Here is a 22,909-nt window from a genome sequence, read left to right on the forward strand (position 1 = left end):
ATATTTGTGCTTTTAGGCCTGCCTTGTTTCACTTTGATAATGGTATCGCGTGTAATGTTTTCGTTGTACGATATCATTATCAAAGAAGCCTTAAATCGTGTTCATTTTACCAAGCTGTAAACTTGTCAGTGCCATACCAAGTTACATCTTGTCCCGGTTCCCACTCATCCCAAGCTCACACTGCTTCCCACTGCGTTTGGGTCTTCGTTTTCATGTAGTGGTTTCTGCGGCAGCCCTGGTGGTGTGGTGAGTGGCGTGTTGGACTGCTAACCACACGGTCATCCCTTCAAAACCAACCAGCCACCCCTCGGGGACAGTTCTACCCTGTCCTCTAGGCTCTCTATGAGTGGGGATCGAATCCGTGGCCATGACATCAGGACGCCATTTTAACTTACCTAGGAGACTCCCTTTCTTTTCTAAGGTCATTGTGCCTTCTCCTTCATTTCAGAACGGGTATAATGGAAATTGAGAAATAAGTTCTTTCCTGTCTAAGTGAAGGAAAACTTCATTGCCGGCCATTCTGTGCACTGGGGGTTTGATTTGCACCTGTGTCTATGAACTGGGATGTTTTCATAATTAAAATGTACCTGACTGCTACTAATTTGCTTCCATTTTTGAATATGGGTGATTTCTAAAATTTATTTAAAATTTGAGAAAGATCGTGTTTACTTTTATGAAGTTTATTTTCTCAAAATATATAACCATGGGATATAAAAAATTATTTAGTAGCTTATGTTAGATAAACTTGATTTAGGACCTGTGATTATCTGGATAGAACTTGATTTCTCTTTTCCTAAGAGATTTATTCAGTAGAATTAGATCACTTAAAAAAAAAGAATTAGATCACTTAGATTAAATAATGACTCAACTTAAATGAATAAATTTTTTAGAACAATTTTTGAGAGCTCATGTTTTATTATTTCCAACTGAGATGATTTCAGGTCTGAATCTGGAAGTGTTCAGATCCTGTTGGAGAGGAATTAATGTTGTCCTCTGCAGAATGAGATTGCCTTACTCATCCCTTCTGTATGTGTTTTTTCTTTTCTTTTCTGTTAGTGTTTGCTTTCACAGCCAAAATTCTGGGCCATCCAGACATCAGCTTTGATCCTCCGGACAAAACTTGAGAGAGGAAGTACACGCCGAGTGGAACGGGCTATGAGACAGACTCAGGTAGGAGTTAGTATGGCAGTTTTGGCTTTTCTTCCTTGCACACTTTATTGCTTTCAGAACGTGTACATGTGCATTGTGAATAAAAGAACGAGCTGGTTTTTGTTGTACGCAGGCACTTAGTTATTAGACTGTAGAGACCTGCATTTGATTACCCGACTCCATGCCTAGCTCTGTCACTTAGTAGCTCTGTGTCCTTTGTATTTAATCCGATGTTTACCTCTGTATGGAAATTAAAGGAACTTAATGATGTAGTGGGTTATGTGTTAGACCGCTAACCATGAGGATATCAGTTCAAACTCACCAGCCACTCCCCGGGGGAAAAACAAGACTTTCTGTTCCAATAAAGATTTATAGCCTCTGAGCATGATGGTGGGACAAGAGGAAAGTAAAAGGAAATAGAGGAAGGAACTAGGAGGCAAAGGGCATTTATAGAGGTCTAAATTCAGGCATGTACATATGTAAATATATTTATATTTGATGACAGGGAAATAGATCTATGTGCATATATGTATAGGTTTAGTAGTATTAAGGTAGCAGATGGACATTGGGCCTCCACTCAAGTGCTCCCTCAATGCAAGAACACTTTGTTCTATTAAACTGGCATTCCATGATGCTCACATCCCCAACACAATCGCGGAAGACAAAGCAAGTGCATAAACAAATGTGGTGAAGAAAACTGATGGTGCCCGGCTATCAAAAGATATAGTGCCTGGGGTCTTAAAGCCTTGAAGGTAAACAAGCGACCATCTAGCTTAGAAGCAACAAAGCTCACATGGATGAAGCCCACCAACCTGTGCGATCACAATGTCTTGATGGGATCAGGTATCAGGCATCAAAGACCCAGAAAAAAAACTCATTTCATTGTGAATGAGGGGAATGCGGAGTGGGGACCCAAAGCCCATCTGCAGGCAACTGGACATCCCCTTACAGAAGGGTAATGGGGAGGAGATGAGCCAGTCAGGGTGCGGTGTACCAACGATGAATCCTACAACTTTCCTCTAGTTCTTAAATGCTTCTCGTGCCCCCACTATCATGATCCCAATTCTACTTACAACTTTCCTCTAGTTGTTAAATGCCACGCCCTCCCACTGTTATGATCCCAATTCAACCTTACAAATCTGGCTAGACCAGAGGATGTACACTGGTACAGATAGGAACTGGAAACACAGGAATCCAGGACAGATGAACCCCTAAGGACCAGTGGTGAGAGTGACGATACTGGGAGGGTGGAAGGAATTTGAGGTTGAAAGGGGAAACTGATCACAATGATCTACATATAACTCCCTCCCTGGGTGACAGACAACAGAGAAGTGGGTGAAGGGAGATGTTGCGGACAGTGTAAGACATGACACAATAACAATAATTTATAAATTATCAAGGGTGAGGGAGGGAGGGGGATGAAGGAGGAGGGGGAAAATGAGAAGCTGATACCAAGGGCTCAAGTAGAAAGCAAATGTTTTGAGAATGATGATGGCAACAAATGTACAGATGCGCTTGACACAATGGATGGATGTATGGATTGTGATAAGAGTTGTACGAGCCCCTATAAAATTATTTTAAAAATAGCAGAATAAATAATAAGAAGAATTGCAACAACAACAACACCAAAAAGATTTACAGCCTCAGAAAGTCAGGCAGTTGTACTCTGTCCTATAAGGTCACTATGGGTCAAAATCAACCCCACAGCTCAAAAGAGGCCCAAAAAAACCAAACCAAACAAAACAAACTTACTGCCATCTAGTAAATTCCAACTCATAGCTACCCTATGTCTAGGATAAAGTAGTACTGGCCCCGTGGGTTTTCAGGACTGTAGCTCTTTATGGGAGTAGAGTTCCTCTCCTTTCTTCCATGGTGTTTTAAACGGCTGACTTTGCAGTAACCCGCCTAATTCATAACCACCACACCACCAGAGCTGCTTGAGTCCACGGCAGTGGGCTTACATCTTCCTTTTCCTCCCTGTCGATCATGCCAACGACAGTAGTACTTGTATTGTAGGTTTTTGGTAATCATTAAAAGAGACTGTAAAAGTTAATTAAAAAATAAGCAGTTATCCATAAACACAAGAACACTTCGTTTTAATAACCTGGCACTCTTTGATACTCACCTTCCTGACACAATTGTTGGAGACAAATGGGTGCATAAGCAAATGTGGTGAAGGAAGTGGATGGTGCCCGGCTATCAAAAGATATAGTATCTGGGGCAGTGGTTCTCAACCTTCCTAAGGCCTTAACCCTTTAATACAGTCCTTCATATTGTGGTGAACACCCCCACCCACACAAACACACACCATAAAATTATTTTTGGTGCTACTTCATACCTGTAAATTTGCTAGTGTTGTGAATTGGGTGACCTCTGTGAAAAGGTCATTTGACCTCCCAAAAAGTTCGTGTTCCATAGGTTGAGAACCGCTGGTCTGGGGCCTTAAAGACTTGAAGTTAAACAAGCAGCCGTCTAGCAGGGAAGCTAATAAGCCCACATGGAGGAAGCACACCAGCCTGTGTGATCATTACGTGTTGATGGGATCAGGTATCAGGTATCAAAAGAACAAAGCAAACAATTATATCAGTGTGAATGAGGGTGATTAGAGTGGAGACCCAAAGTCCATCTGTAGACAATTGGACATCACCCCAAGAAGGGTTACAAGGAAGGGACAATTCAACCAGGGTGCAGTGTAGCACCGACGAAACACATCCTTCTTCTAGTCCCTGAATGTTTTCTTCCCCCCCTCTACCATGACCCAGTTCTACCTTACAAATCTGGCTACACGGGAGTACACATGCTGGTCCAGATAAGAGCTCTCAACATGGAATTCAAGACAGATAAAACCCTCAGGAACAGTAGTGGAAGTAGCGATAACAGGGTAGGGGTCTTGTAGGAGTGGTAGGGGTAAGAAGGAGAAAGGGAGAACCCATCACAAGGTTAGATATATAGTCGTCCCCCCCTGCCGTGGGACAAATAACAGAAAAAGTAGGTAATGGACTGGGTAAGACACGAAATAACAATAATATATAATTGATCAAGTATTCACGAGAGTGAGAGGGTGGGAGAGGGAGGGGAAAAAAGAGTCACTGATACCAAGGGCTCAAATAGAAAATATTTTTGAAATATTGATGGCAACAAGTGTACAAGTGTGCTTAATATAGTTGAATGGTGGATTGTCATAAGATTTGTAGGAGCCCCCCAATGAAATGATAAAAGCAGTTAATCCCATAGATAAAAATTATATAAGGAAATCATAAGCCAAAAATGTTCCCTAGTTAACTGGCCACATGTAGCATTAAACTGCAGTTCCTCAGTTTCTCCTTGTAGTGTTAGTGTTGATACCTATTCAGTGAGTCTCTCACAGAGATTTTCTGATGAACTGACTGCAATGCAAATTGATCAAGATAAATCTCAAAAAATGTTAACTTCATAGTTCTGAAAGTGATATTTCTAAAAGTTCAGTGTTCTGTTGTGACCATCTAAATTCTATGTAAATCTAAAATTACTTCGAAGTAAAAGTTTGTATTTTTCATTTAAAGCAAGCTACTATATTCTAGTTAACAAGAGTTATATTGTTTAAGAATCTGTATTCCTGAAAGTACCCATCAGCCCAAGGTTTTGTTTGGTCTCTAGTTATGTAGTTTAGCATCTAGATCATGGGTCCTCAAACTTTTTAAACAGGGGGCCAGTTCACTGTCTCTCAGACCCATTAGAGGGCAGGACTATAGTTTTTTAAAAAAAAACGTGAACAAATTCCTATGCACACTGCACATATCTTATTTTGAAGTAAAAAACAAACGGCAAAAACACACAGTGGGCCAGATAAATGTCCTTGGCGGGCCACCTGTGGCCCACGGGCCGTAGTTTGAAGACGCCTGATCTAGATGGTGGAGGGAGTGTTTAGTTTATCAGTGGTTTGAGGACCCTGATCTAGATGGTGGAGGGAGTGTTTAGTTTATCAACTAAGTTTCAATGTTACTTCTTCTTTTTAAAAAATGGTTCTCTTGGCACATAACTCACGCATCATATAATTCAATAGTTCAGTCATATCAAGAAGAGTTGTACAATCATTACCAAGATCAATTTTTAACCCTTTCTTTTTTCTTGTATTCATTGTTATTAGCCCCCATTTCCTCCTAACTTCCCCTGCCATACTCCCAAGAAACCGTTAGTCCCATTACCAACTTTATGGATAGATAATACCAATCCAGGCTTATCGTCAAAGGGGATTTATCGGAGGTTTAATCTACTCATTATTTCCTCTTCACTTTTTATGTTTTATGTATTTACCTCTAGAATTTTTTTTACATTGAAGTTACATTATTTTATTGGGGGCTCATACAGCTCTTATCACAATCTATATATACATTGATTGTGTCAGGCACATTTGTACATTTGTTGCGCTCAGCATTCTCAAACATTTGCTTTCTACTTGAGTCTTTGGTATCAGCTGCTCATTTTTTTTCCATCTGTCCTCCAACCTCTCTCATGAACCCTTGATAATTTCTAAATTATTGTTTTTTCATGTCATACACTGACTGATGTTTCCTTTCATGCACTTTCTGTTGTCTGTCCCCCCTGGGAGGGAGATATAGCTAGATCATTGTGATCGGTTCCCCTTTCTCCTCCCACCTTTCCCTTACTCTCCTGGTATTGCTACTCTCATTATTGTCCTTGAGGGGTTGATCTGTCCTGGATTCCCTGTGTTGCGAGCTCTTATCTGTTCCCATGTACATGCTCTGGTCTAGCTGGATTTGTAACGTAGAATTGAGGTCATGATAATGGGGGGGAGTAGCATTAAAGAACTAGAGGAAAGTTTTATTTCTTATTAGTGTACACTGCACGCTGACTGGCACTTCTCTTCCTTGTGACCCTTCTGAAGGCATTGCTTAATTGTCTACAGCTGGGTAGGAGTCTGTACTCCATGCTCCCCCTCATTCACATTGATATGATTTTTTTGTTCTGGGTCTTTGATGCCTGAGACCTGATTCCATTGACACCTCATGATCATTCAGGCTGGTGCGCTTCATTCATTTCTCTCTATATAATTCAATTACATTGATTGCATTCTTTGTTTTTAGAGTTGTCCCTCCCTTATGAATATAACTCATCACCCCCTAAGATTTCTCTCTAACCTTTCTGGTTGCTATTGTCACTTTGATCCCAGATATATAGGTAGCTCTTTAAAATGCACAGTGCTCAACTCAGACCTGTTTTCACTAGGTAAACCAAATTTTTTGACTTTAGCAAGATATCTGGAATATTTGTTGGATACACTTTAAAGATTATTTTAGGACTAATTGCAGGGATTCATCCAGCGCCCCTATAACTAGGTAGTCCAGAGGCCATGAGATTTGAAAATCTGTTCTTCATTTCTCCCCTTTTTGATCAGAATTCTACAGAATCTGTGATAAAAGTGTTCAGTAATGATAACTAGTATGATGATTAAAATTGTGTGTAAACTTGGCTGGTTCATGAATCTCTGTAGTTTGGTAGTTGTGGTGTTGTTGGCAATTGTGTAATGGGGTAGTCATTCTCCATGAGATCAGATATAATTTATTTATATCCATGGTAGTATCTGTGAGGGGCAGCCAGTCAGTTGAAAGGGAATTGGTTCAGGGGTGTGGGCTGGATCCAATCTATGGGAATGTTCTGGCAAAGCTCTGTAGCTTTTTGCTTGGATCTGACTCCTACATCTGACTTGTTGTCATCTGACCTGTGACTCTTTGATCTTGAGCCAGCAGCCTGCTGTTTTATCTGCCTATCTTGGGATTCATCAGCTTTTGCAGTGTGTGAGCCAAAAGCTTATTGTTTGACTTGTTGACATGTGTTTGTTGGCTACTTATGCACCATCAAATGCCTCAGGGAATTTGATTCCTTAATTTGGAAGTTTAGGGTCATGGTTCCATGGGACATTTCAGTTAATTGGCCTAAGAATGCATTAGTGCTTCTGTTTTACCTCCTGGTTCATTGTATAGTGCCTGTAGGCTTAACAGAACATGTTTTCTTGATACTGTGATTGAATGCATTTGAAGGAATAGAGATTTTTATCATTTTGTTCTTGGAAGGAGAAATTTCCCAGAATGGAATGGTTATTGCCATTGTAGAGTTTATTGCTCATGCTCCTGTGGTTTGGTTTTTTTTTAAAGATGGTAGTTCTTAATATTATTGTCCAATTGCTGCTAATGGCTAAAGGCACGTCATAACCAAGAGTAAGGTCTAATCGAGGGGAAGAATTGTCCCATGTTATGCTGTCAAGATTTGCACATTTATCCTTCTATTTGTATTCGAATACTTTGAGAAAAAAGTCCTTTTGATTAAAAATAAAAATCAACAGTACATATTCTTCAAGCATTACGTCTAGCTCCTGAACAGAATTGATAGTTTTCAGTGGCAGAGTTTTTTTAAAAAAGTAAATCATTGTTCTTAGTTGTTTTATTTATAGAAATAATACCTGCTCATTATTAAAAATGTAAGCAGCACAGAAAAAACGTAAAGTAAAAGATGCCTTTTCTCCTTGCTCGCTTTCTAGTGTCAATACTTTGTGACCTTCTTCTGGATATCTTTCTGTGCCTAAATAAACATAAATATTTTGTTAGTTGCTATAGAGTTGAATTCCAACTCAGGGTAATCATAAATATATCTTATTATAAATAGGGTCTTGTAGTCTATATTGCTTTGTACTTTTTTTTGCTCTTAACACAATAGCTTGTTTGACTCTGTTTCCTACATATACCTCTAGCCCTGGTAGTGAAGAAAAAAAAATCTAGTTCAATCACTCCATGTTCTAAAGAAATGCTAAATGGAGGTGCCACAACTTAAAACCAATTTCCTGTTTTGGGAAGCACTCTAATTTACGTATTTTGAGTTTTAAACGGCATCTCAGCATTTTTTAGTGCTGTACATAGTAAAATGTAGTGTTTTTTTAGGAGGATGTCAAAACGCTTCTCGTCATTTTGGCGAAGATCAAGTGTAGAAGGATCGTCAATGAAAGTTAAGTTCTTCCCTAACTCCTAGAATATTTCTAGCCATTTGTTTATCTGTGTAGGAAGGCTGCTGCTCTAGTGATTTCTATTGTGATTGCAAATGTTTATACTTTCCGTATGTTTCCATGCCTGTTAACAGTCGTTTGACTGGGAGCTCTGGCAGACAGCATAACATTCCACAGCTCAGGCACAGCAAGCAGTACTGTGCAGTTGATCTACCAACTTCAGACAGAGTCTGCTGCTTCTCCACTGTGAATGATGAGGAAATCAGCATCCATCTTGTCCCCCTCATGTTATGAATGTCAGGGAGCATTGCAGGTTTTCTGTAACTTGCCGTCGGTGTCTGGTCTCGATGGTTCTTTTAGAGCTTGATCCCACTTGTACAGCATTGTGAGTTTGCTCGGTACACTGTCACATGGTGTGGTTGGACGTGTGGGAAGAGAAGCAGTGCTTTGCCTGTAAACATTTACTACTCGGAGGTGGATGTCTCAAGTATCGGGGACCAGTAGATTCTCCAGTACTTTCTTTTTGACTTTTCAAAATCACCTGGATCATCCTCTGCTACACTATTTCTTTCATATCCGGTATTAACTTCCTTGTGCTTTTGGGTTACCTTTTTGGTTAACTTTTTCATATATAGATCATGGGTGGTAAAATTTGAGTCTTGGTGAAAAGCATTTTTCCATCTTAATTTAATTGTTTGGGTATAGAGTCTTAGTTTTAAAACCACTGTCGCCGAGACATTTAAGTCATCATGTGAATATCTCTGGCATCTGATTCGCTGATTATATATTGCAGTTTCAGTTTAGGTGATACTACTTTTTTTAAAAGATACTTTTTATATCTTTCTCCTACAAGGATGCATCTAAATTTGAGCCTGGGTTCTAGGGTCAGACAGTCTGGTTCCAGTTCCAGTTCTTCACCCCTGCTTCTTGCTCCCACTCCGTCATTTGGTAGGAGTCAGACGCTTGGTTAGAAGAGCCATGCACTGAACTGGAGGCGGGGCAGCGCGTTCTCAGATGCAGGTCTGGGTTCCTCAGGACCCTGGAGCCTCCCATGAAGAAGTCTAGCTGCACAGGATGCCATCCTCTGAGGCCCTTGTGTCAGAAGCTGCCCTGGGGCATTTTCACAGGGACTAAGCATAGTATATACCCACCTGCCACCTTCCATCTCTTACCCAAATATTCACCATGAGGATAAATTTCCTTCAATGGACCCAGGTGTGTGCCCTGTCTTGGTTCCATTGTAAGCTTTCTACAAGAATGATATTTGAAGTTGGGGTTATTCCATAGCCATTAAGTGCCTTCTATTACTGTAAGGTCTTCATCAGTCCTCGCTTGGACTCATTCCTCTTTCTCTGCCACTGGCCATGTGTGTGTTGCATACGAGGCTTCAAAAGGTTCATGAAAAGATAATGGGAAATTCCTGCAGAAGTTTAGAAGTTTTCCTGAACTACTATTTCTGAACTCCAGTCTGTAGTCCATAACTTCCATCAAGTTGATGCCGACCCGTAGCAACCCTGTAAGTCTGGGTAGAACTGCTGCTGTGGGTGTGCAAGTCTGTACCTCTCCACGGGGCTGGAAAGCTTCATCTTTCTCCCATGGGGCAGCTGGCAGTTTCCGACTGCTGACTTTGTGATTGATTAGCTGCCCAACTTGTAACCCACTGTGTCATCAAGGGTTCTCCACATATCTTTCATCTATTGAACTATGAAGGGGCTTCAAAGAGTTTGTGGCAAAATTCCAATATCTTTTAATTCCATCCTTCCATGGAAGTCTGGACATTCCTGGGGCCTCTCCGTATGTGTTTCATAGCTGCATCTTAGTGAGATAATGTGCTGAATTACATCTTAAAAACCCCGGTGGCGCAGTGAGTAAGCACTTGACTACTAACTGAAAGGTCCACAGTCACACAGACCAGCTGTTAACACGGAGAAAGATCGGGCAGTCAGCGTTCATAAACATTTGTAGCTTTGAAGGATGAGTTGTTATAACATTTGTAAGCACCCCCCAATAAAATGATTAATAAAAAAAGAAAAATTATTTTGTAGCTTTGGAAACCCTTTGAAATGGCTCTATTCTGTCCTGGTGAGTCACCATGAGTCAGAAATCAGTGTTACAGCAATGGGCCTGTTTGGTTTTTAAATTATGTGTTACTTTATTTGGAAATTTTCTGTCCTTGTGGGGTCAGGCTCTATGTTTTATTTATTTCTGTATTTGTAGATTGGGCACTCAGTCAATGTGTACTGAGTGCCAAATTATAAAAGGAATTGTGAATTCTACATTTATTAACAAGACTTGAGAGTTAGCTAAATGAAAGATCATGCTTTTCTGTGGCATTTTCTTCTTCTGAAAGCTGTAGAGACTAGCCTTTCTGATATCATTCCATTCCAAATCTTGAGTCTGGTCACAAGTCCATGCCAAAGCTCACGTGCACAGGCCTGTCACTGTGGTCTCACTAAGCCTGCCCTCGTTCCCAGAGGGCAGTCAGTCAGTCACAGTTCAGGGGCTTGCACTCTTGTTTTCAAAGGGAGGGGAAGGAGATAAAGGAATGGCAGTTATTTATTGTTAGGTTTCCTTTAAAAAAGTGATGTATTACATGCACAAATCACTGCCCTTTGAGGTCATAGTAGGAAGTGATAAGACACTGGGGTTCATGAGTTAACTCCTTCTTCAACAGGGACCATGTTCACCCTGCTTTTCTGAACCTCCTAGAGAACGGCGCTTTTCCTCTGTGGCAAGATGATCATTTGTTCTGATGAAGGGCTTCTCGGCCATGGCTTAGTATCTCAGAATGTGCATGTGTTCCAGTTTATTTTCATGTGCATATAATAAAAAACATTCACGTGGATTATATTCGGTATGTTCGGTGTACTGACCATTTTGCATGGTTTAACATTTTTTTCATTTTTGTTATCCTCTCACCTTCTCTTGATTTCTCTTCTCCCACTGACGATGGACTGCTTGTTCCCATCACACCCAGATTAGCGCCTGTCACAGGGCTAGCCTGTTGTTTCACTCCCCTTCCCTCACCTATCTCCTTTGGCAGTCTTCAAAGTCTGTTCTCTTTGGCATGAAAGTCTTTATCTCAGTTAATACATATTTACCTTACAACAGTGTCTCCTATCATATTGGTCCTTTTGTGATTGACTGATTTCACTCGGCATGATGGTTTCCGGGCCCGTCTCTGTCATGAGACGCTTCATGTTTTCCCCACTGTTCCTTTGTTTAGCCATATAGTATTTCTTTGTTTATATACCAGATTTCCCTATCCATGCTTCTCCCGACGGGCATTTAGGCGTTTCCCTAACAGTGTGCCACCCTGAACCTAGGTGTGCAGATGTGTGTTGGTGTTGTTGCTCTTACTTCTTTAGGATCTGTACCCAGCGGAGGGATTTCTGGGTTGTGAGGAATTTCTGTTCCCAGTTGTTTGAGGTGGTACGATATTGCTTCCACAGTGGTGATATGGATCCACAGTCCTACCAGCGTTGCATGAGGGTTCCAATCTGTCTGCCGTCTCTCCAGCATTTGTTATTTTCTGTTGTAGTGACCTTGGCTGTCAATGCCGGTGGAAGGTGGCAGGCCTTTGATGTCTTGATTAGGATCTCTTGAATGGCTAGTGATTGTGCTTCATATGCTTGGTGGCCCGTTGGAGGACATGTGGTTTGAGTGGAGAACAGAGCGAGCGGCCTGCCGCCTTTGTGGGGGCCCTGCACAAGGCCCGGAGACTGGTGAAGACGAGGAGTTAGTCATTCGGCTGACATTATGCCTGTGTAATTGGTGAGCGGAGGCTGGTGGTGCAAGCAGTAAACACACTCCACTGCTAAGCCAATAGCTGGCAGTTTGACTCTCTCAGAGCCTCCCTGGTAGCAAGGGCTGTGATCTACTGTGGAGGACTTCTGACACACCGAGGCTGTTGTTTCGAGTCAGCTCAGCACTAACTGGCTCCCTGAGTGGGTGTCTGTTCAAGCTTTGATCCAGTGTATTTGCTTCTCAGAGTTCAAATGTTAATCATTCTTTTCCTAACTATGTTGTTAGGTGTGGTTGTAGGTTCAGACTCATGCAATGCCCGTGTGCCGCAAAGCAGAACAGCACATTGCCTGGCCCTGTGCCATTCGCACAACGGAGCCCGGTTGGAGCCCGGGTGGAACCGCTGTGTCAGTCCGTCTTACCAGGTGGCCTCTTGGTCACGGACCTTCTACTTTTCCAGACACGATCTCCTTTTTCTAGGACTGGTCCCTCCTGATGACATGTCCAAAGTATGGGGATGAAGTCACGTGAAACTCACTTCTGAGGAGCATTCCTCTTTGTGCTCCGTGTGCTTCCGTGTCAGCACGTTCATCTGCCAGAGGAGCCCTGACCTCACAGTCCACGAGCAGGAGAGACCGTGTCCTTGCTGTGGTCTCTCTGCTTCCCTGTCCTATCGAATGGGGATAGCAGGGTGCCTACCTGGTACACACGCCTGTTGATCTGTGGAGTGAAATGGGGAGTGGGGGGGTCTGTAGTACACTTTCAGTACATGCTGGCTGTTAGTTTCCTCACTGTACATAGGTACAGTTTTTTAAGTTGCCAAATCCTTTCAGATCTCCTTAAAAGGAATCGTGCCACTCAATCCTTACTCCCTAGTCAAATTTGATCATAGTAACTCTATAAGACTGAGTCGAGCTGCCATCCTTTTCATGTTGAAACCCCTACAGGCACATTCCTGCGGGCCTGGCATCACACAAAGGGGCTGGTGGGTGTGAATCACTGGCCCTTTGGTCAGCAGCCAGCCTCTTTGCCTTTGCCCAACGACATTGGATAATGACAGTGTTTTCTGTTTAGCCAGCGGTGCCATTCCATTCAGCCTTGTAAATATCGGAGGGAGTGAAAGACATCTTCCATTCTAGTTGTGTACTTCCCTGCATGAACACCTGTGTGTGGTTTTGAATGTTAGTGAAGAGTAGAGTAGGATATGATCCTGTGGCTGTGCCTGTGTTTTCATACAGCGAGGCGTATGCTGGAATCGGGTCCGTGTCTTTGCGGATTGTGACGCTTCCACAGACATCAGACTTGGCATAGTAGAGGGCCCAGGAAACTCTCCAGGAGCTGGCTTGGCATTGTGGGCTCACAAATAATTGTGAGGATGGTCCAGGATCAGGCCGTGTTTGCTCTGTTGTCCGTAAGTCTCTGAATTAGAACCGATGGGACGCCCCCTAACAGCAACTGCTCACTGCCTGTTGATAGGTTAGCTTCTAAGTTAGCGTAAGAAGTCTGCATCGCCTGCGTTTTTGCTCGCGAGAAGCTGACAAACAGAATATTTGAATGACTGGAGACTTTCTAGCTGAGCTGGAATACAGATCAATTTTCCTTATTTCGAAGTTGGTGCTTTTCACCACTGTTGCACTGCGGAAGCTAAGAGCTGGTCTTTGACAAGAGAACAGAAAGACAGCAAGACGTGCTGGCTGCACCGTGTGGAGGAAAGGTATGAGCACAGGTGGGAGCGGTTTGTGAGAAAAGATTGGGTTCTGACATGGGAGCGTAGGGGAGGGGCACCCAACACACCCCGTATCCATTGGGCTGCGGCCCTGTGTGGGAAGGAAGGGCACTTGGCAGGGTGCAATTAGCTTCTGAAAAGGCCAAGAAAGGGGTGCCCAGAGGGGTACTGGCAGTCTGAACGCAGATACGAGTTTCGTGGTAAGAAATACTTGTAAGAAATATGCAGTAACTCGGTTGTAGGTTAGCGTGGCAAAGGGGTGGGACAAATTGCTATTCAATATATAGCATAAAGTAAACTCTTGTTGATAGTAAAGAATGAAAGGAGAGCAGACACTTGGCAATAGCTCAGCAACCCATGCTCTCCAGGTGCTTCATAGTGCCCTCAGTGGGACGGAGTAGATCTCTCCCTCGTGGTTCCCCAGGCCGGAAACTCCCATGGAGAGGCTAGTGGCTTCGAGCTACCAACCTCTTCAGTTAGTAGCGGAGTGCTTAACTACTGCGCTACCAGGGCTCAGATGAGACTGTGGAACTTCTTTACATACTTCCAGTGGATCCAAGGAGGGATCTGAAAGAGCCAGCTATTGTGTTGATTAAACTGGTGCTGCAGTAGTGTTCCCCAGGAGAGGACTCTTAACCTCCTTCTCAACCTGCTCGTGCATATGAACTCTCCGGGGCTATTGATGGTCCGCTGAACTCAGCAGCCCTAGAGGACAGGGTGAACTGCCCCCGTGAGTTTCCGAGGTCCAGATCCTCAGTGGGTCCCTCAGAAGTCTGGGCCTGTGAGTCTTTCTTTCAGGCTTCCTGTTAATCCTTGTCAGCTCCAGAGGGTTTCCATCTGGTGCCCAAGTATGTAAGAGGAGGCTTCAAAAAGTTCATGGAAAAATGGAAGGAAAAGGTAATGGAATGTTTCCTCAAACTTTTTGAAGCCTGTTTGTACCAAACAGAAGGTTAAAATTTACTGGCCAAAGTCTGGGGGCCAATGCTGTGACGAAACAGGAGCTGATGGGAACAGGAGTCTTATTGATGTGGCAGACCTACCAGAGGCTAATTAAGAATGAGTGCTTTGCATTTGAATGAGACCTGCTTTAGGAAGTAGGACTATTATTAAGAGCTATTATTAGTTAATTATTATTACTGTACACTTACTCAGGTAAAACATAAACCACTTGCTCAGGTGTTAGTCATCAATAAATAGTTGTTACTCCTTTTACTTTTATGTTTGCAGATTTTGAACAGGATACCGCCTCATCTCTTAAGACAAGTGCTATAGATTAAGTTGAATTCCCACTCCTGCCTCCCCCTCTGCCCCCCCCCCCTTCATATTGAAAGTCTTAGTGGTGACACTGGTGATCCTTATTGAAAACTAGCATCTGTGCAGATGCACTTAGTTCACACGAAGTCACCCTGGAGAAGGTAGGCCCTAATAGAACATGTTTGTGTCTTTAAGAAGTTGGGGGTGAGGGGTGGGCAGAAGAGACACTCTGAGGGAAGCCAGTCTTGTGAAGAGAGAGGCAGAGGCTAGAGTTGTGCTGCCCAACTTTCAGGACCCGGGACTGCCCTTCCAGAAGCTGGAACAGGCCCGAAAGGACCCCCTGCTAGATCCTCTGCCAATGCCCGCATTTAGAGTTGTAGCCCTGGTGGACAGTGCGTCAGTCCTCGGCTGCCAATCGAAAGGTTGGCCATTCAAAGGCTTGGCAGTGTGCTCCATCAGGATCGCAGCCTCATAAACCCCATGGGGCAATCTCTTCTGATCATAGAAGGTAGCTCTAGTCAGTCGTGCACCCCATGACACGCAGCGGAAGAAACACTTCAGGCCTGTGAAGGAATGCATTTCTCTAGTTTTGAACCCACCCATCAGGTCCAGAGTTTGACAAACCAGCTCTGGAGCCAATACACGGCTCTGTCAGTATGCACCTGCGGCTCAAATACCCCTGAAACATTGAAAGGTTATAATTCAGACGCTGGAACCAAGGGCTCAAGTAGGAAGTAAGTGGTTTGGAAATGTTGATGGCAGCCTATGTGCAAGTGTGCTCAATAGAGTTGAATAAGGGACTGTGATAAGATTTGTAAGAGCTTCACCCCCCCTCCCCCCAAAAAAAGATTAATTAAAAAATTTTTTAAAAAATAGTTGTAAGGGACAGGATTGGCTCTTCTGCCTCAAAAGTCTGCCAACCCTTGGTCTGGTTGTTTGTGACTCTTGGAGACTCTGTAGGGTTTCGGAGACTAAATCTTTGGCGGAGCCAGCAGTCACATCTGTTTTTCTGTGGAGCAGCCGGTGAGAGCAGCAGCCCATGCCGAACCGCAGCGTGACCAGAGAGTGCTGCTCTCTGCAGCCTCCCAGTTGGTCGATCACTCTCCAAAAATACCATCCACGAGCTGAAATGGTATAAAGCATAGAGCAGTTTCTATGAATTTACATGATAAAATTTGGGAGCATGCTCAGACCCCTCAGATAGCCTACCAAATAACACCTAAAACCCACAGTCACCCTGCACCGCAGCTACGGTGGCCGACGCTGGGAAGGACCTTGGTGCCGCTCTCAGAGCGGGGTGGGCACAGCAGCTGGCATGGCTCTCGCTGCTGAAACAAACACGGAAGGCTAGCTTTTCTTTTAAACTTTTTTTTCTCGAAAAAAAACAAACAAAAATTTTCTGGATTTCTTTCAGTCAGCAGAAGCAGGTTTAGAGGCCTTTCGTTATAAGCGAAGTTACATAAGGTGAACTTTCAACAACTGGGAGATGCTTGGACTTTCTGATCGCAGCCCTAGAAAACGAATACAAGACAATGAAAAAAAGACTTGTGTTTTCTTAAACACTGGAGAAGTCTCGGGTGAAAGCTGGAGGTGGGAAGTGGGCAGGGAAGGCCTGCGAGCTTGTACAAGTGCGCCTGCTCGGGGCAGCAGAGGATGCACAGGTCCAGACCGCCTTCATCATCACACTGCAATGTCGCTTTCCCCTGTTGCTGCTGACGTGGTGGTTTGAACTGCTGGCCCCTCACACTGGTCATCATCAGGGCACCAACCACGAGGCACTGCGTGCTCGGCCGTCACATGTTTGCTGGGAATCCAGAGAGTACGAATTTGGTTAGCATTGTCTTGACGCATCAGTCAGTGTCAGTTACTAACCAACCCCCTGGAGTTTGTACCGTTTTTCACATTTTCTGTGTAAAACGGAAAGCCCTCACAAAGCGCTGCTGCACGTCCAGGTGAAGCGGTTGCTTGCGGGCGCACCTGTCTGAGGAGCTGTGTTGCAAGCTGACATAGCTGCTCTTTTCCACAGGACGCCATTTTTAGCCAGAAGAACCACCGACAGGACCAACTATTGGTACCCACACTTCGTTATTTCTCAGACATCTTAGTAAAAAATGAATGAAGCGAACTCATTATGCCAAGGAATATAATCGACAGTCTTTATTGGGAGTGATAAAAATTTTGAGTTTCACACTTACATACCAAAAAAGGGAGATTTCTGGAAATACTTGCATCTGCCTGTGAACTTGACAGTGTTCACCATGCTTAATGCAAAGCATTCTTTACTAATTTATGCCGTTTGATTTACTTTAAGGTTCCGGGATCATCTGAGGGCCATAGCTTGGGTGGATCACTGTGTTTCACAAGAACTAAAACTCAGTCTTCTCAAACCAGAGAGGTCTGAATGAGTTTCTCACTCACCCACTTTATAGCTTTGTGACTTTGGGCAAATGACATTTGTCTCTTCCTGAGCTGGTTTCCCACCTGTGACATAGAGGAGCAGTAGGTGTATAGGTATTGTTGTTACTTGGTAGGGTTGTCGATAGAGTTTAAGGATCATTCTGCTTGCTTCATTCTACGTTTTCTTGGGTTTGAGGTGGAGTTGGGGTCCTCCATGTGTGGAGTACAGCTGAACGATTGCAGTCAGTGAGTTATAATTCACATGGTGGCAGTGAGTTTTGGTTTCACCCTGAATCCTCACCCACATACATCTGTCTGCTCTGTGCTCTGCTTGATCTCTCTAGGTTGTAATAGTCATTGCAATGGCTGCACAGAACTCAGAAAAAAGCTTATGATGCAGGGGTTTATAAAAGACATTAGTAAGTTGTAATGCCAATGAGAAATGCTCAGGAGAGTTGCGTTATCAGGACACGTTGCAAATTCTTTCAGGGTTGCTAATACATACCCAAAGGGGCACACCACTCTACCGTGAATCACAACCCTAAGACATTATTCAGCTCAAGCTCCGTGGGTAAGCATACCCAGCTCCCTCTTGGGTCCAGAGGGCATACTCCACTCTTGGCTATTGCTGGTGATGAGATAGATCCCTTCTCCTGCTTCCCAGAGGGCTCATTTTATACACAGCAGGATGGCATTCCAGGAAATCTTGTTGACAATTACAAGTGAATCTTATCACTATCTTAACCCACTTTCCTACTAGACCCAAGCAGGACAAGGCTGTTTGGTGGGAGTTAAGGACTTTGGCTGGAAGAACCATATTAAATAATTCACTGACCCCGCAACACCTACACACAAAAATTGTACAGTAAAGCAGATATAAGGTGATCTGGCATAGGATGAATCAGACCTTTTAGATTGTCAACGAATTTCTTCTTAGCTTTTCAGATAGCTGGTAAATGCTTTGATGTATTTCCAGGGGGAATGAATAGTCGTCTGTGAAAGAGTCGGTCCGAAGGGACCAGTTCAGCTCTTTTGAAGTGATGTGTGCCCTGCTTTTAGGGTTGATCACATAGATAACGTGTTAAGTCATACCAGACTTTGTTGAGAATGATCTTTATATACTAAATCATTCTCCGTGTGCTAATTAAAAAATGTAGGCTAGAGCTTCTCCAGTGTTTGTGAGAGTTTTTTGTTTTGTTTTGTTTCCCTCTCTCTACCGAAACCACAGCAGTAAAAAGGGTGGGTGTATCTTTGCTTTGCTGGGATTGGATTCTTTATTTTCCTTTCCACAGAACTACTCACTGACCGGGCGGTTGCTGGGAGGTAAGGATGGTGCCGCATGGGCGTAGAGGATCCACATGCATCAGTATAGCCTCTCAAGGCACACATGCTTTTAGGCTTGAGTTTGGCGGTGAGGGGGCAGAAGTCACAATGAAAGGGGTCTTACAATGTGGAAACAGCCTCACGTTACATAGTTGTGCATCCTAAAGTCACGTGTGGTATAGTCCAGCAGTTGTACTAGACTCTCCTGTGGCTTGGCTCTCTCCCAGTCCCCTGGGACCATGGCCCAGGCTGCTCCCTACTCTCTGCCATCACTGTTCTCAGAGCGGACTCTGTCTTGTTTTCAGTTCTTAGGTGCTGGTCCAAAGGCTTAAACCGCCTCTGAGCGGTTAGTTGAAGGCATAATTGCATCTCTTCCCTTTCCTCTCTGTTGGCCATTGCCGTCTATCCATAAAGACCACCTCACCGTACCAGATTTCATAGCCATGAAACTAAGAGTGGCAAGTGACAGGTGGAGGACACACTACTTTGGAGGCCATTTTTAAGAGTAAATGAAGGCTTGTAAAACTACAGTTTCTTTTGTTTTAAGATTTTTAAATTATTAGTTGGGATTTAATACATAGAACGTATCACTCATATTTCAATCACCTCAAGTAGAATGTACAATTGCTACCACAATCAGTTTCCAACCATTCTTTTTCCCACATGGACTCCTTGGCATCGTCTCCCTTTTACCCTGCCACCCCCACTGTACCCTCCTGCCCCCGAGCCCCTTATTCTACTTGCTGTCCCTAGAGGTCCATCAATCCTGGGTTCCATGTACTGAAAAATGGAAAGTCATGTAACACGGCTTCAAGAGGATAGACCTCCACTGATGGAACCCCTCTGAACGAACAAAAAACAAACCAAGCAGTACAAACCAAAAATAGAGACAATTTGGATACCAGATCGGGTCCAGCCTGCACCAACTGACACATTGCTTATGTTCGTGGACATGCACATTAAAACAAATACAAAACAGTTGCTGTCAAGTTGATTCTTATTCATGGCAAACCGTAGGTGTGCAGAGCGCCCTAGTGTTTTCAAAGCTGTGACCTTTTGGAAGGAGACTGCCAGATCTTTCTTCAAAGGCACCTTTTGGGTGGGTTTGAACTTCAGCCTTTCTGAATCACTCAAGGAAATATGCACAGTGCTAATGGGAGCATCACTGTCGTTCAGTGCCCTTCTTGTGGTACTCGACATCCTACCATTGTCTTTGGCTCGAAGAATAACCGTGCTAATTGTGGCCAGCTAATGATCCCTAACATAACCAACAATTCTTCTGAAATGCTTGAAGTGAAACAAAATATTCACTTGAGAAAGCCATTTACTTATCAGCTGTTAGAAGTGGACGGATTATTTTGAAAAGTGTCTCATAGGTGAATGCCACTGTGGTTAAATAATTTGCTGGCTGGGGACAAACCTAGAATACAGTGACTTACCTTACCAGCGGGTGCTTTTTCCATTTTACAGTACCTCCCGCAATTTTGAATATAATGGAATCATTTTAAAAAGGGTGGCTAGTAATGATAATCCAGTTCTGAAATGCCCCGAGAGATCCTGAGTATGTCCTGTCTTTGTAGTGAGTTAGCAGAGAGACTAGTATGAATCCATTTGGGGGAGCAGGAAATGAACAGTACACCCATTATCTTTACGTGTAATGCCCTTGGCCTTATTGGTAGAGAGTCCTCATATTGTCCGAAAGGTTAAGGGCTCAGCTGCTAACTCTAAGGTTGATGATTCGAGTTTACTCGGAGATATTTTCGAAGAAATGTCCAGAAATGTACTTCCCCAAACCAACCATTGTAAAAACCATATGGAGCACAGTTGTATTTTAATACGTATGGGTTCTTTGTAAGTCAGATTCAACTCTATGGCAACTTGGCTACTTCTGTATGTGGTTGTCATGTTTTTAAGATAGGGACACATAAAAATAGCCATTGATCCGATTCTGACTCAGAGCGACCCAACAGAACAGGGTGGAATTGGCCCTGTGTTTCTGAGACTAACTCTTCACAGAAGTAGAAAGCCTGGCCTTTCGCCTGTGGTGGAGCGGCTGGTGGTTTTGAACTGCTGACCTTGCAGCTAGCAGCACAACATTTAATGACATTGTCACCACATCCAGGAAAATAACATAGAGGTCTGTTCTTAAAGTTGTTTTACTACACGTATCGGCCAATCGGGTTTTGTAAAGAGCAATTGGTCTTGCGCAGGGGCATGTTCTGATTCCCAGCTCAAGTAAATGTGGTTCTCTGCTTACTTGCCACTTCACTGGGAGCTACCTGAAACCAACCCAGAGAAAACCCACTGCTGTCAGGTTGATTTAGACACATAGCAATCCTGTGAGACCCCGGAGACCGGCTCCAAAGGCTTTCCAGGTCTCTTACTGTTACCAAGCAGACTGCCTCTTTGTTCTCTGTGGAACAACTTGTAGGCTTTTGGTGAGTAGCCCAGCGCTTCACCCACTGTGCCACCAGGACCTTCTTGGAATGTATGGCAGCACTCAGTAACTCTATTTAGTTATAAATTAGGAAGTTTGATTTTTTTTTCAGAGAACTTGCTTTACTTTAGTTAGATGGCGTAAAGGCGGCAAAAAGCATGACTTTTGTTTGAAAAGAAAAATTTGATAATGTAGTTAGGATTTAGTAAAGGTAAAATCTGTATTGCATTGTTTTCTTTCGTTACTACTTAATGCTCATTAGTTATTTTTTCTTTCTCAAAAGGTTGACAAAGAAAATTTACTCCGTTTTTTACAAATTCAGTGCTCCCTGTTACTAATGTGTTATCACCATGTCTTCAGCCAGAAATGGTTCTCTTTTACAACCCCCACCCCCACCCCACCTCAATTAAACTAAACTGCTTTAGACAGAAGCAGGCAACCTTTTTGCTATTAGGTTTCTGTGAAGCCAGGCCAGAAAGCTTTAAAAAATATTTCGACCCGGAGTAGTTTAGTAGTCTGGTTATGTTTCAATTTGTTTTGACTTTGTTACTTGCTTGAGTAACGTCTTGGATTGTCAGGGTAGTTATGTAATGAATATTTTCTCACACTTCACCTCAGGACACAATAATTCCTCTATTAGGGTATGCTCAGACTAACATATGCATCTTCCCCAACTGCAATATAGACCATTTTCCATTTAGGAACTATTTCCCTGCTGAGAAATTGATCTTCGTGTTGTGGGTTTTATTGGCACATGTTAAGATGTTTGCTCCTTTCTTGGACTTGCTGTCTCTTAGATGTATTGTGAAATCTTCACATTTTAAAAATACGCTATGTAAAATTTGAAACAATTTCAAATTGAAATTTCTAACCAGAAAAGTTGCAAGTACAATGCACTTGCCTTTTGTGTCCTCAAACACTGGAGAGTAAGTACCTTGTCCACCTGTTGCTCCATCATCCTCAAAGAAAAGGACCTTCTTTTACATAGCCACACCTTGTCCATAATGATCAGAAAGTTAGCACTGGTGATTGGCTGCCTTCTAATCCTCATAAGACGACTCTGAACACAAGTCAGATGACAAAAAGAACATACGGGTTCTCGACTATGCATAAAAGATCAGGGTGTTTTACAGTTGAGAGACAGTGTAAGTGTTTAGTAACAGAAAGCTGTTTCTTAGAATTGATAGTAAAGGTAATTATGAATTAAGCCGTTGAGGCTGTCCATGATCCTGGCACTGCCATCCAAGTGTGTGCCTGCCCTCAGAGGGATCCTGTGCACGTGAGCTTTCTGGTGACTGATCACTAACCAGCAGACACCCCTCCCCCACGGGGTTTGTAATGGAATGGGTGTAACTATAGAGGCTCCGGCAGTCCCAGAGTAGGACCAGACTCCGTAGGGTGTTCCGCGGACGACTTTTGGGAACTAGCTCTCTGGCCTTCTGGGGCGCTGGAATCCCTAACGTTGATTAGCAGCGGTGTGCGTCTCAACGGTGTGTGCCTCGGGCAATGCCAGCACTTTACCTTGTGGTTGGCCTGGAACTTTGCTTAGAGGAGAACCAGCCGTCTCAATGACCTGTGCTTTGATGTAGCTCCTGAGGGTTTAGTTGTCCAGAACCAGTGGAGGTGTCTTAGTCCATGGGAGGAGTTTTCCGGGCACGCACCAGGCGGCTGCCCAGGGCACTGTACAGATGGCCTCTCATCACGAGTACCCAGCCTCATTGCGCCAGAGCGAAAGAGTGGAAGACAGATGGACTTTTACTTTTCACGTAGTTAGGCGGCATAGCGTCTGTCCTGATCCACAATGACCCTACAAAAGAACGAAGCTGTGAGGTCCTGCACCGTCCTGCACGTGAACCCGTTGTTGCAGCCACCGTGTCATGGCATC

At 43.5% G+C, this 22,909-nt stretch overlaps 1 protein-coding gene across 3 annotated transcripts in view; it reads left to right on the top strand.

Annotated features, from left to right (window-relative positions):
* TTC27 (tetratricopeptide repeat domain 27) overlaps positions 1 to 22,909 on the top strand; it is a 156,560-nt gene that overhangs the window by 65,224 nt on the left and 68,427 nt on the right. For all 3 annotated transcript variants that reach the window (XM_075535540.1, XM_075535541.1, XM_075535542.1), the window contains exon 10: positions 1,057 to 1,170. In XM_075535540.1, coding sequence (XP_075391655.1) covers positions 1,057 to 1,170 — 114 coding nt within the window. The remainder of the gene's footprint in view (positions 1 to 1,056; positions 1,171 to 22,909) is intronic.

Source organism: Tenrec ecaudatus, chromosome 17 (genome assembly GCF_050624435.1).
Source record: "Tenrec ecaudatus isolate mTenEca1 chromosome 17, mTenEca1.hap1, whole genome shotgun sequence".
In the NCBI taxonomy this organism is placed as follows: domain Eukaryota; kingdom Metazoa; phylum Chordata; class Mammalia; order Afrosoricida; family Tenrecidae; genus Tenrec; species Tenrec ecaudatus.